The sequence below is a fragment of the Camelus dromedarius genome, chromosome 2, assembly GCF_036321535.1.
Source record: "Camelus dromedarius isolate mCamDro1 chromosome 2, mCamDro1.pat, whole genome shotgun sequence".
Lineage (NCBI taxonomy): Eukaryota > Metazoa > Chordata > Mammalia > Artiodactyla > Camelidae > Camelus > Camelus dromedarius.
The window spans coordinates 103,150,926-103,165,299 of NC_087437.1; the positions used below are offsets into that span (position 1 = coordinate 103,150,926).

At 36.0% G+C, this 14,374-nt stretch overlaps 1 protein-coding gene across 2 annotated transcripts in view; it reads left to right on the forward strand.

Annotated features, from left to right (window-relative positions):
* Positions 1 to 14,374, forward strand: part of NCAM2 (neural cell adhesion molecule 2) — a 430,164-nt gene that overhangs the window by 347,943 nt on the left and 67,847 nt on the right. For both annotated transcript variants that reach the window (XM_010977397.3, XM_031458159.2), the window contains exon 12: positions 7,833 to 8,006. In XM_010977397.3, coding sequence (XP_010975699.1) covers positions 7,833 to 8,006 — 174 coding nt within the window. The remainder of the gene's footprint in view (positions 1 to 7,832; positions 8,007 to 14,374) is intronic.

The following is a 14,374-nucleotide window of genomic DNA, read 5'->3' on the forward strand; positions in this document are numbered from 1 at the left end:
CTGTGTTTCTCTAAACAGCCTAATATATATAAATGTTAACTCATTCTAAAGTAATGTTCACTGTTCCAGAAAAAAAATATATATATACACACATATAATTAGACAAATAGATTGCTTTTATTTTGGTCTAGTGTCAATATTTTAAAAAATGTCTTTTTTCCTTCTTTTCTTTTTCTTTTATCTTTTTTGCTGCAGTGGAACATAACTCTTTTTATCTTCAAAAAATTGTCTTGACCTTAAAAATCCTTCTGGCTACTGCAACAGTTCTCCCCTACTGCATCATTTCTGTTAATAAACTTCACAAAGGAACAGACTGTATTTGCTACATCTAATTATTTTCATCTTATTCTGTCACAAACATTTCCAGTCTGGTTTTTATCTCCACTGATCTGTAGATCCTACTATTATCATGGTATCCGTTGACCTTTTCATGCTCAACCCAGTGGTCAATTCTCAATCCTCATACTTCTTGATCCAGCAACAGAATATTATACAACTGAGTGTTTTGTTTTTCTCCTTGAATCATCTCCCCAGCCCCCATCACAGCCGTCATGTCACCATGCTTTCCTGGATTTTCTTCTTCCCCACTGGGCTCTTTTTGGTCTTCTTTCCTAGTTGTTCCACATCTCTCTGAACTTTAAAAATCACTGCGCTTTAGTTTATGAGGTTTCTTTTTATTTTATCTATACTCACACCCTTGTTATTCTTCTAAATTTTTTGGATTTAAATACCACCTAGACTCTGGAAACTCCAAAATGTATCTTGAGCTTGGATATTTTCCCTGAATGCTATACTTTTATATCAAGCTAAATTCCCTCTCCACCTAGATGTTCTATAGCCAATGCAGATGTCCAGATGTCCAGAGGGAAAAGCTAATCTCCTATATTCACCCCTACATACCTTCCTTTGGCATTCTTATTCATCTCAGTAAATGGCAACAGTCTATTTCCAGGTGTTCAGGTCAAGAGACAACCAGTCATCCTTGGTCTGCTTATTTGCTTTGCCCGTAACCCAACCCTTTAACAGGTATTGACTTTACCAACAAGGTATTTCCAGGGCCTCATTGTTCTCAGGAAATCAAGTTCTATATTCTAGTTTTTGTTTGGTTGGTTTGGTTTTGCTTTTAATGTAGGTTTTTGCAAAAATTTCTCAACTAGCTTTCCTGCTTTGGTCTATGCCTCCATCTCTAGAGTGGAATCTAAATAAAAAATCAAGAGAGCTTATTATTATTAAAAAATAAATAAAGTATAATTCTCTTCTGTTGAAAGCATTTCAGTGGCTTACTGTTTTGTTCAGAGGTGAAGCCATAGTGATTATAAAGGTCTATCAGGCTTCCCGAGGTTTCCCATCACTCCATCCCTACTGCCCTTCCCTGGACTCCGTCTCCTGTCGCTGCACCTTGCTCATGCTGCTCTCCACAGGCCACCCCCTTCTTCAAACACTCATTTCATCTCTTTACTTAGTCTTTTCTCTCTCTAATACTTTCATGTGAGTCGTTTTCTTACCCTTTCAGTCCTTGGTCAAATATTACTTTTTTAACAAAGGTATTTCTGTCTGCGTAATTTAAAATTACAACATGCCAAGTCTGCTCCCTATCCCCACCTAAATGATCTCCCTTGCCTGCTTAATTTTTGACCATAGTACTTATAATAAATAATTTATATGTGATAGTCACTTTTATGTAGTTAGCATATAATCTCTGTAAGAGAGGTGACTGCTGTCTCAATTTTTATCCTAGAACATAGAAAATTGCCTGACTCATAGCAGATTTAGATGAATTATTGAATGTACAAAGGATTCAGTGTGTTTGATTTGATTTGCTTATGAGTGTTAGTTGAAATGCTCAGTTAGTAATGGGACGTGGGACTCCATGACTTGTGACAAGGATCAAGACTTGGATATATTTAAAGAAATAATTTCCATTGGCACCTTGGGATTCAATGAGCGTATGAATGGAGAATATTAGAGGTAAATGATATAATCAAGGGCAGATCCCTGGAGTACCTCAGCTTACTTGATGGATTTAAAAGTATATGAACAGATAAAATTGAAAAGAATTATTCAGAGTTAGTAAAACTACTTGTGAGAAGAAAATTTTAAACATATGTGATCAAACGTTGTGAAAAAAATCAATAGATAATGATTTGATTTGGCATTTGGAGAAAACCAGATGGGCAAAGAAATGAGAAGGAATTTTCAGGGTTTCAGATGTGACACAGGTTGGCTAGAACGTCAGATTAAGTTTACAACTGAAATAGCTATGTAAGTATAAAAATATAATGTTTATTGGAAATAAGGTGACCACTCAGAGCAGAAGCAGATGGAACCCATCTCAGAATGGTCCCTGAAGTGCATGCAGTTGATAGTGATGCTCTACACAGTAGAGTCTTCATAAATCTAGGAAATTCAATTCTTTGGTTGGTAATTCCCTTAATATTTGGGACTTTTATCAGATGGAGACTGCTGAAGAAACCAAGAAGAAAATAATTTATTATAGACAGTTGAGTCATTAGAGACTCAACATACAGTCATTAGAGAGGCTGAGGGCAGAGGAGATGTGAGACAGCCACCAGTCCTCAGGCCTCAAGGTCGCAATATACCTCAAGTGAAGTCCAAGGTCAAGTCTGCAGCTGCTAACCAAAGGTCACAAAGTGCTAGAGCCAAGCTGCCCCTCTGCTGATATCAGAGCTACCTGGCACCAGAAACTGTGTGACTAGACTATGGAGTAGGGAATACAGCTGCTTCCATCAGCCACATCTCTAGATTCTCTTGTCCAAGTGCACCTCCTCAGAAAAGTGGGGATGGTACTCACTTTCCATTAGCATTTTAAGCCACCAACAGGTGCAACTCAGTTTAAGTACCTTCATGGTGCTAACAACCATAGCAGCAAGTGAGTCTTGGAAATAAAAATGTTTGCCTCCCATACCTTATGATAAAGAGGACTAGCTTAGATGACAGAAATGGGTGCAGAGTATCAATAGAAAATATTTAAGATAAGATTTCAAACATGATTCTGGATAAATAAATATAAATATTCACTTAAGTACTTTCACTTAAGAAAGCTGACAATTATCAAACTCTTCTGATTGCTCTAAGTTCAGGTATATCACATCTCCTCATCTGTGGGGAAAGAACTGAGTCACTGACACTAAACCATATCTTAGTAGTCAGCTTCCCAGCATTCTAGGAAACCAAATTTCCAGAAAAAGTAAAGCTGTTGGGGCAGAAGGTAGGAACAACCTATTCAAGCAGTGTGACAGGGAAACCAGAGAAGAGTTTGTTGCCTGGGAAGAGAGTAGGACTGAAGAAAGTTTGTCATTTGGGAGATCTTTATAATTCATGGCAATAAAACAGAGAAGAAAGAGAAAGTGAAACTTCAGAAGAGAAGAAAAAGGAAGAAAAGAGCTACCTGATGAGGCAGTGTTCTGCAGAAGAGAAGAGTAAAAGAAATGCCATTCAGAAATGGAGGGTTTAGTCTCGGAAAAGAGGAGGGCAGACTTCTATTATAGGTTAGTCCAGAAGTGACAGGTACCCTTGGAGTGAGCTTGCTTGATGATTTCTATTTTTCACTTTTGGTATTAAGGTCTATTATTGCCTGAGAATTTGAGGACACAGTGGAGGAAAAGAGTTTGAAAATCAAAAACACACACATCTCCACAACTCATCTTTTCTGTTACTGTTGGAGTCTACATTTTTGACTCTCACCTTATCCTGAATCCTGAGAAAATACTGTTTTGTAGTCCTATGATTCATCTTCAGTTTGACAATGTTTTTGAAAAAGCTTGCTCATCCAAGATATCCTTTGCATATCCTTATATTCTTCAACTCTCTTTTCTTCCACATGAATATCTTTGGATATGTGCTTTCAGAATTTTGCTTTATAAAAGGGGTGTCTTCACTTTGGGATGCCTTTTTGTTAGACAGAGGCACATCATATGTGATGTATCATTTCCAATTTGTTTCCGAACATCTGTGTATATATCTGCTATTGCCCTCTGCCTTTTTCATCAGGTTTCTTGTACTTCCACTTCACTTTTAGTTCCTTTCCGTTTAATTTTATTGTTTTATCATAATTAAAGTCAGAGGAGCAACTCCTCTTATTGTTCCTCTATCTACTACAAGATGAAAAAAAATTACCAAGGCAGACTTTGTATAAGTTTTCTCATTTATACTTTGATCAAACTATGACTTCAGGCATATATTTAAACATCAAACTGTTTATCAGCATTATTTATATAGTGACAGCCTTTTTAAAGAAAGGATAAGTGAGAATAATATTTGTAAATGTCCCGTGATTTATATCCATCAAGTTACCCTCACAGCAGCAATTTTAATGGTGTTGTTATTATTAACATTTTGCATATAAAGAAACAGAGACCCAGTAAGTCTAACTTGCCCGGAGTCATACAGCAACTCCATAGGCTGTTCCTGTCTGACTCCTAGATTATGACACCAGCTCCTTGCTATCATACACAGCAAATGTTTCTAAGCTGAACCTCCATATTGTGCCTATTACCTACTATTTGACTAAAACATTGATAGATGTCAATGGATAAAAAATAAATAGTAAGAGGATAGTTATCAGGGAAGGATAGCAAAAACTCTGATGACTGACATTTACTAGGTGCTTACTATATTTCAGGTTCTGATTTAAGTGTTCAGCACTAATTAATCCTCATAGCATCCTGAGAAGCGATATTATTCTAATCTCCATTTTAGGGAGAAAAATACTAATGCTTGAAAAGGTTAAGAGATGTGTCCAAGGTTGCAGTTGACAAAAGTAACATGACCAGACTTTGGATCCATAGATTCTGGTGATATACATCCAAGCTCTTCATCCAACTGTATATTTGTACTAGCAGAGGTGAAAAGAAAGAGTAAATAAACATGTTTGCATGATTGTTCTATTTATGTATTCAGTGATTGATGGCATTCATTAATTATTGAGATGGAAAGTGCTGAGAAATAATTTAGAAAAATATGCTAATGATGGGAGCGTTGTGTTTGGAATTCAGCATCCACAAGCCCCCTTTGAAACACTGGGCTGTGTTTAATAACCTTTTACTATATGATCTTCTGTTTGCATACAACCAGTGAGGTTAGACATTTCAGGCTTGTGAAAGCCTGACTGAAAAGTCTAAGTTTGATGTTGTAAGGAGGAGGAAGTTCCTGAATATCCTCCTCAGGGAAGTAATGTGATTAGAGTGGTGCTTTAGATTGATTTTGCATTTATGTGCCATATGGATTGAAATTTGGTGGAGTGTCCAATAGAAAAGGAAGCTGAGAGCCACTAATGGCATTACAGGTAGAAGCAGATAGAGCCTGAGCTAGGGAATTAGCAGTGGAAACAAGAAGGAAAAGATGAATGCAAGAATTATAATGCAGGAAAGTGAAAATAACTTTGTGACTAATTTTGATTCATATCAGAGGTAGAATCAAGGATGAATGTTATTACAGAACAATTGAGAAAGTGCAGAGAAGAGAGATTTTGGATCGAGACATATCGGACACTGTTCACTTGGACATTTTCTGTTCCTTTGTAAACTCTCTTTAATTACTGAAATATTTAATTCATCATATATTTCCTGAGGACTGAGTGTGTTCTAGTCACTTTTTTCAGTGATACATGTATGGACGTATGTGTGTATAAATTCTGTACGTCAAATATTTTGTCCCCTTCTTCAAAAAAAATTCATAATTTGGTAGTCAGTAAGTGGCTGGACATATAAAATCAGAATATAAAAAAGAATGTTAAGGAAGATTCTAAAGCTATAGTCATAAACATGCTTTTCTTTTTAGTCAGGAAACAGAAAGGAGAAGCCAAAAAAAATACATTTAAATGAAAAAAACAGAATGAGAGTCAGCAGGTCTGAAAATAATCTATATGTCTAGAAAAAGATACCCTCTGGCTGATATTTTGGTGATGGTACTTTTGTGCTGAGAAATAAAGACTCTTATTTTGTGGTTGGTGTACAGCTTAGCAAATGGTGGCTACTTCTGCACTCAGGGTAAGAACCCAGAACCAAGTACACATGTAAGGTCAAAGGCTAGGGTGCAGAAAAATACATCTCTGCCTCCTCTTCCAGTACTTACAACCTTTCCTTTTGAAATGTATCGTCAAACTAAAGGTTATGATTGCCATGATATCCAACTTAGACCTAGTTGGCATTAGAGAGTCACTCAGTGTGGGGTGAAGAATTGGCAGTTTTATTTAGAACAACCAATGTGCATGTATTTTTTTCTCTGCAAACTTTAGATCAAATCTGCAGATGAAAAGAACCTACAGTTATAACCTAGGAATTAAAGAAACATGAAAACTATGATAATGTTTGTATATGACAGCTTAAATAAATTATCAAGATAATTTAAAATGTTTATTTCCAGATAAGATTTTAATAGCAATATGACTTTGGAATGTCACCATATACTGCACATTTAGTTCTGAACTTTAGAATTATAACATACTGCACTTCATAAAAATCTCCAAATTATTTACAATTACTAATTAGAACTGAAATGTACACTGTTAGATTTCTTTACAATATTCATATCCAAAAGGCCATAAATCTGCCTTCTTGGGTCTTGCCCAGGACCATTTATAAGGCATATTTTTATGTGATCTACAGTGTTCTTTTTAACTCTAGCAAATAAGACACATTTGACTTTTGACAGCAACCAGAGATTTTTATATGAATGTTTGATTGTATCGGAACAGAAATTTACATTTACTGTATTGTTTTCTTTTCTTTCTTTTTCTTTTTTATTTTGGATCATCCTATACCATTGTTACTTTATTTTCAATCAAGTATCTTTTTCTTTTTGTTTTTGTAAGGTTAATTCCAAACATGGAACTATGTATTTATTTATATATTTATGTAATATATGCATATCATTTACATAAGTTATGTGTACATTTCCAATCTTTATGTTTTGTTCAAATGCGAAAGAAGGAGAGATTGAGAGATCTTTAATGTTTAACATGCTTCTGATTATTCATGTTTCTCGAGCAGAGGTTTCATTGATTTTCCTCATCAAAACTCTTTTCTCGCTTACTGTCTCTTGTTGCCTTTTCAGCCTTTCAACTAATTCTTTATAAAGCTTTCTGTACTAGAAAATAAAATGAAGTTTCACCCAGGATATCTTCAGAGTTTGAAATAGTGTGAGTAATGGATTAATACAAATACACACAAAAGGAAGATTTTATAGCTGTTTTTTTAAATACAGGAATTAAAGCTTAAATATCTCAACTAAAGATTTATTTTAATTAATTGATACATAAATGAAATTTTAGAACATAACTTATAGTTGTTTTTCGTTCATAATGACAATTTCTCTAAACTTAACACTTGCATCCAAATTATTGATATAATTTAATGAACAAAAAGAAAATAATCTCACATTTTCACAAAAGATAATTATTTATGCTAATGATTAAATAAAGTCTCTATTTCGTCTTATATTTTAGTTGTACTTGCATTCTCCCTCTCACACACACACACACACACACACACACACACACACACACTGACTCACAAGCTTGTTTTGAATGCAAATAAAGCGCTATGTTGCATAGTAAAGACAGAAGTCATATTATTCCCTCAATAAATGAAATTTGATATTGAATATTTTACTCTTTATTTGCTATGGTAATAAAGTGTCTACTTTCTTGCAGTCTGAAGAGATCATTCAGCGGTTTATGCAAGCTTTGTAATTCAAATATGCTAAGTGATGTAGGCAGCAGTTTTCCTTTGTTCCTGTTCCTCAGAGCATCGTCTGAATAGTGGCCATCCACGTTACCTGGGTTATAGTTCCTTTTTTTCATTCCTTTGTAGATGTGCCATCCAGTCCCTACGGAGTGAAGATTATAGAGCTGTCACAGACCACAGCCAAGGTCTCTTTCAGCAAGCCGGACTCCCACGGAGGTGTGCCTATTCACCACTATCAGGTGGACGTCAAAGAGGTGTCGTCAGAAACCTGGAAAATAGTACGCTCCCATGGAGTTCAAAGTAAGTCAGTGATTCCAAAGTGCGGTGGCTAATTCAGCCTGATCTTCAATATACCTGGGTGATTAGCTTTTTATTTTCCTTCAACATGTGCTTTTTAAATTCTTTTAATAAGATAAAGTTGGGAAGACACTTCCACTGTCTGATTCTTGAGAATAGCTTTAATGAAGCATAGAAAAGTTCCCATCTTTAGTAAAGATTAAAGAGCTTAGCAAAATTACCAGAGTTTAATCCCATGGAGGAAAAAAGTTAGTATTTAAAACTTCCGTGTTGGAAAATAAATTGCTGACATGTTACATTTGATGGCTGAATGTTGTCAAATGTGCGTTTGGTTTTGTTTTTCACTTATTAATAGTAGTTCTTTCATAAGGATGTATGAAAATCATAATGTAAAATGTAGATGTCTTGTATATGTATTTATGAAGCCATCTATAAAAATTGACCTTGCACACCAAATTTACTTCACAGTTGTGTTTTGAAAACTCAAAATTTTACAACGAATCATGGCATTTTGAATAGTAGAATTAGCTAATTCTGAGAAGTTAAAACAATTTACAACACTTCTTTTCACTCATGTGGAACTTCATCACATTGTAAAAATGTGATTTGTTTTTCCCATTATTTGGAGAAGAAACTAAATTAGGGAATAATAATAAATTACCAGATTTTTATTATGTTAGTTGTGACAGAACTACATTGAGTGGCCCAAAAAGACAGTATAAAATACTGAAGGAAGTATTACCGCATAGTTTCCCTGCTCTGAGGTTCTGCCTTGACCCTAACATATATGGTGTAAGGGTTCTAAAAGCGGTATGAGCCCTCCTGTGAAGAACTGTCCTAGTGGACAATGGAGACAGAACAGATAAAATTCTAAACTCACCTGTGTTGGCACCTGCTTGTTCAGTTTTGACTGAGAGTAGCTATAGGTTTTTGATAGAAGTGTCAGAAATATGATCAATCATCATCCCCCACATTCTCCAAATAATGCCCCCAAACAGGTCAGCTCTTATCATTTCTTCTAATGATGAGAGATAGTTAATGTTCTTTGTGCACATGCTATATCATGCAAGAGAGAAGACTTACAAAGATCACTCACAAAAGAGTAATGAGTGAGTTCAACTCTAGTAAAACAAATCATTATCCTAGATGCAGGCATATTTTTTTAAGAGAGAGAAGACGAGAGGGTGAAAAGTGAGAGACAGAAAGAGAAAATAAAGTCATTCTGACACTGCAGAACACTCAGAGTGGTTATTCAAGCACAAACATGAAGAAGAGAAGTATGAAGTCTGAACATCGCAGAAATTACACTTGGCAGAATGGTACTGCCACACCCCACCCCTCCACGCTGGGTGAGAGGGAGAAGGTGAATGTATTTTCCCAAGACTTCATACAAAGTTGCAACACCAGGGAGGATTTATAATGGCCTTGGACTGGCCGAGTTCTTCAGGTTCAAAAATGTGATTTTGTGCCCCATGTATATATCTCTCAGAAGCAGATTTCCATGATTATAAAAGTGATACATAATAACAAAGAACATTTGTTAATTTATAATGAAAAATCACTGTCCCAAAAATGAGGCATTCATTTTTGAATTTCTTTGTATTTGAATGAGACTTTCTGGAGTCTACATGGTAAGTACATTCTTTATCTGTATGTATATCATGTGGGAAAGAAATTGTGAGTCAGAAACTTGTTTGGTGAGTCTCTAATGTCAGTAACCAAAGTCACATGAGTATGACATTTAGTGGCTTCAGACTGGGACAGCTTAAAGCTTGCCAGTAAGACCAAAATACTTAAAGTCCTGTGGTTGGAGCTTTCTCCCCCTTACATGAGGAAAATATCTGCACTGAAACTTTTTTTGTTTTCCTTGACTTACTCTTCTTTCATAGATATGTTAATGAGTTCCTTGAATCAGATTACAATTATGTAGCCAGACTACTTCATGATATCAACTCAGTGTAGTACAAACGTGATTTTATTAATCCAGTGACTGGTTTTACTCATTTTTTGAATCTCATTTTCTGTTATTTAACATCTTTAGCAAACACTATAAATTTATGGTCACCTTCAAGTACAAATACATTCAGTTAAGTCCTGTGCAGTTTAAAACTTATAAAGTCCAATAACCTTTAATGAAAAAGAATATGAAAACAAATACATGTATGTACATGCATGACTGAGACATTGTGCCGTACAGCAGAAATTGACACATTGTAACTGATGACACTTCAATAAAAAAATAAATTAAAAAATAAAAAACTTACAAAGTCCAACTTTTATCTCTCCCATTTTCTCTGAACCACATCCTGGGGAGCTGAGAGTGGGGAGGTGGCATGAACTACATCTTCTCTTGGAAAGAGGAAAGGAGTCAGATACCTCTCATTTTTCTGGTGCTGTCATTCTCCTTGGGCTGTCCCTGCCTTGTGTGCTCTCTGTGGGACAGATGTCAAAGTAGCTGCCCTCTGTAGATGCATGTGTGGAGTGCAAGCACATCAGATTTTTTGGAGAGACAGTTTCCTGGGATGGAACACTGCACAGTTGACCTCCTCACCCTTGCCTTGGTAGGTTTTGCTTTGCATTTATGTTTTTCTCTTAATTACATATTTACATTCTTGCCCATTATCCAAACATTAGGGCTATGGAGAGGAACACTTAAGACTTGACTTTTTATGAAATGAAATCACCTTGTCATTAAGTGTTCCACTGCATAGCCCTAATATTTGGATGATGGGCATGAATGTAAATGTGTAACTTAGAGAAGAACATAAATGCAAAACGTGGTCAGGTGACAAGCTGGGTAACCCCACTGGGACCAATCCTAACACTTTAGAATGTGTTTCTGGCATTTGTTCTTCCTTTGTCAAAGAGATGTTCCATTTTTTAAAGATATTGTATAGATATTTACCAGAATAACAAATGCTTTATGCTGACAGACGTATGAAATGTGGAATAATCTTAATTAGGTTTACTATAAAATGTACATCAATAATTTGACTATTAGACAAATAACATAGTTTTTAAAAATTTTTATTAAATTATAGTAAGTTTGCAATATTGTGTCAATTTCTGGTGTACATCATAATAGTTCAGCCATATGTATACATACATATATTTGTTTTCATATTCTTTTTCATTATAGGTTACTACAAGATATTGAATATAGTTCCCTGTGCTATACAGCATGAACTTGTTGTTGATCTATTTTATATATAGTAGTTAGTATCTGCAAATCTCAAATTCCCAATTTATCCCTTCCCACCCACATCCCTCCCTGGTAACCATAAGTTTGTTTTCTATGTGTGTGAGTCTGTCTCTGTTTTGTAAATAAGTTCATCTTTTTTTTTAGATTTCACATCTAAGTGATTATATATGGTGTTTTTCTTTCTCCTTCTGGCCTACTTCTCTTAGAATGACAATCTCCATGTCCATCCATGTTGCTTCAAATAGCATTATTTTAATTATTTTTTATAGCTGAGTAATAATTCCATTGTATAAATATACCATAACTTCTTTATCCAGGCATCGGTCAATGTACATTTAGGTTGTTTCCATGTCTTGACTATTGTAAATACTGCTGCTATGAACATTGGGGTGCATGAATATTTTCAAATTAGTGTTCCCTCTAGATATATGCCCAGGAATGGGATTGCTGGATTGTATGGTAAATCTGTTTTTAATCTTTTGTGGAATCTCCATACTGTTTTCCGTAATGGCTACACCAAACTTCATTCCCACCAATAGTGAAGGAGGATTCCCTTTTCTCCACACCTTCTCCAGCATTTATCATTTGTGGACTTTTTATAACATAGTTTTGACTTAAACTTTCTGCCCTAAGCACACGTATTCTCACTGAGTCCCCATGGTTTATTTCCTTTAAAAGTGACACTTCAATCTTGCTCACAGTTTCCTTATCAGATAGGCCTAAGTACTTTCAACACTGTCTAGAATTACTCTCTTAAACCTGGTCAACCTACAACATGCTCTTACAGTCACTCCTCCTTGGAAGTGCTCTGACACAAAAATTCTCTCTCCCCTAGAATGAGCAAGCAACATCATATGTCTTACATTATACTGTATTTATATTTTAGTATATTATATTATGTTGTATTTTTAATATTATAGCTCTCTGATTTCTCTTCTTTCCTAGCTTATAAACCCTCTGAGTGGACCTAGCATGGATATTCTTTGCAGTATTTCAAGTGGCAGAAGCATATGATTGTAGAGGGAATGATGAAATTTGGTAGAGATGGGAGACTGGGAAGGATTATTTTGCATACCTTATGATGTGTCTTTATAAGATGAATTCATTATAGATCCCTTTTCAATACTTATATGTCTACAGAAGCAGTTTTCAAGGGGAGACCGAGGTTCAAGATGTTTATTAGGGATAAACAGCTTTGAAAGGAGAGGAGGAAGCAAAATTGGGAATATGGGGTAATTGAACTGTAATGCAGGTGCCACAAAATCTCAATCAACCGGATAAGGGGCTCTCAAGAGAACATGATCCATCTTGTATGAACCACTTCATTTGTAATAACTTGTTATTGAGCAGCATGAACTTGTGATGGTCAGTAGCCATGTCTGAGTGGGCAGGTCCAGTTACATGGCCACCTGGTCTGATCCTGATTCCCTGGCCAGTCATTAATTCTTGCTCAGTAGCATACCAGGATTTTTTAAAAAAATATTTAATTCTGTACTGCATATTGTACTGCAATGTTCACAAAACCAGGGGACCTCATTGTGATTCTCCTACTGGGGGTGACCACAGATTCCACTCAACATTTCTTCCCATCCCTAATATATCAAATGGCATCAGACTCAGTGCATCAATCACATGGCCTGAGTGGCAGGGCTGCTTGAACCACTGCTCAGACCTGTTGCAGTGCCCTCTTCTGCTGCTGCCCCCATTCAGTGCTGGCACGACAGCCTTGTGCACCACTCAGTGCTTAGGCAGCTTTTCCATGTGTACATTTCAAAAGCCCTGTGCCTCTCACTTACTGATGAATACCCTTTCTTATCACCTGCTTTATCAGAGACTCTTAGTTTTGATATCAACATCTCTACATTTTATTATCCAGTAGCAGACACAGAGATGTAGTTTGGACTGCATCATGTCTTATAAAAAGAATCAGGACTTGGATCAGGCAGAAGGGAAGTTGGACTTTGCTGGAGGCATGATGACGCCTCATCAAGGAACTCTCAAGGATTACCCTACAGAATGTCCACTTCAGGCTAAAATGGCCAGTCCTTTATACCCCTGCTTCCTCCATTACTCAGGTGCAAGCTCCTCTGGGAAGAGTTCAGCTGTGTTAGAAATGGCTCTCTACACCTGAGGTGGACCCTGTCAGCTGACTGAATTACCTCTAGCTAGGCAGAAAGTGGGATCTTAGCTGAAATCTCCACAATTCACCATAATATATATTTTTAGTATGTGTATATTTTAAATAACATCCAAAAAGCTGATCTAATTTGACAGACTTTAAAATTGTGTTGAAGTTTGAATTTTTGTGAGATCTAATAAGCTCTACAATGCATGTGTCTACGTATAGTTATGAATATGTGTATACACAAACCTCAGAATTTATAACCTTCATTTATTTAGCTCTATTACTCATTTTTCTATAGCAAAGTATTTCTATTAAATAAATCATCAACACATTTAAATATATTGCTTTTTCTGTGCCAAACAGTTTCTGTAATATTTTCTGAGTCATCTACTAGCTTATTCAAAAACCAAAATTGGTATATATTAAGTTGAGCAAATTCTCATTTCATACGTGAAGACTTGTTGATTATGTATTGTTTGGAGTGAAATTACCCTTAAAGTTTATTCACTTCACCCCACCCTCTATATTGAAAATCTTCTAAAATGACCATGTTCCTCCCTGTTGAGTCAAAATACCAGTGATCAGGTAATTAACATAAAATTAAAGATAGCCAACATTTCTGTCTTAGCAGGCAGCTGCTATAACAAAATTTCTTAAATTGGGAGGCTTAAATAACAAATATTTATTTCCCACAGTTCTGGAGACTGGGAATTCCAATTTCAAGGTACCGTATTATTTAGTTCCTGTGGGGTCGCTCTTTCTGGCCTGCAGATGGCCGCCTTCTCACCATGTTCCCACATGGAAGAGGGAGAAAAATAGAGAGATTAAGAAAGGGGTTAGGGGGAGAGCATTCAGAGCTCTCAGGTTTCTAGTCCTCTTCTTATAAGAACACTTATATGAGGACTTCAACCTCCTGACCTCACCCAAACCTAATTATCTCCCAAAGGCCCCCACCTCCAAATATGATCACATTAGAACTTCAACATATAAATTGGGGGCGGGGGGGGCACTTCAGTCTGTAACAGTTTCCTAAATATTCATTTC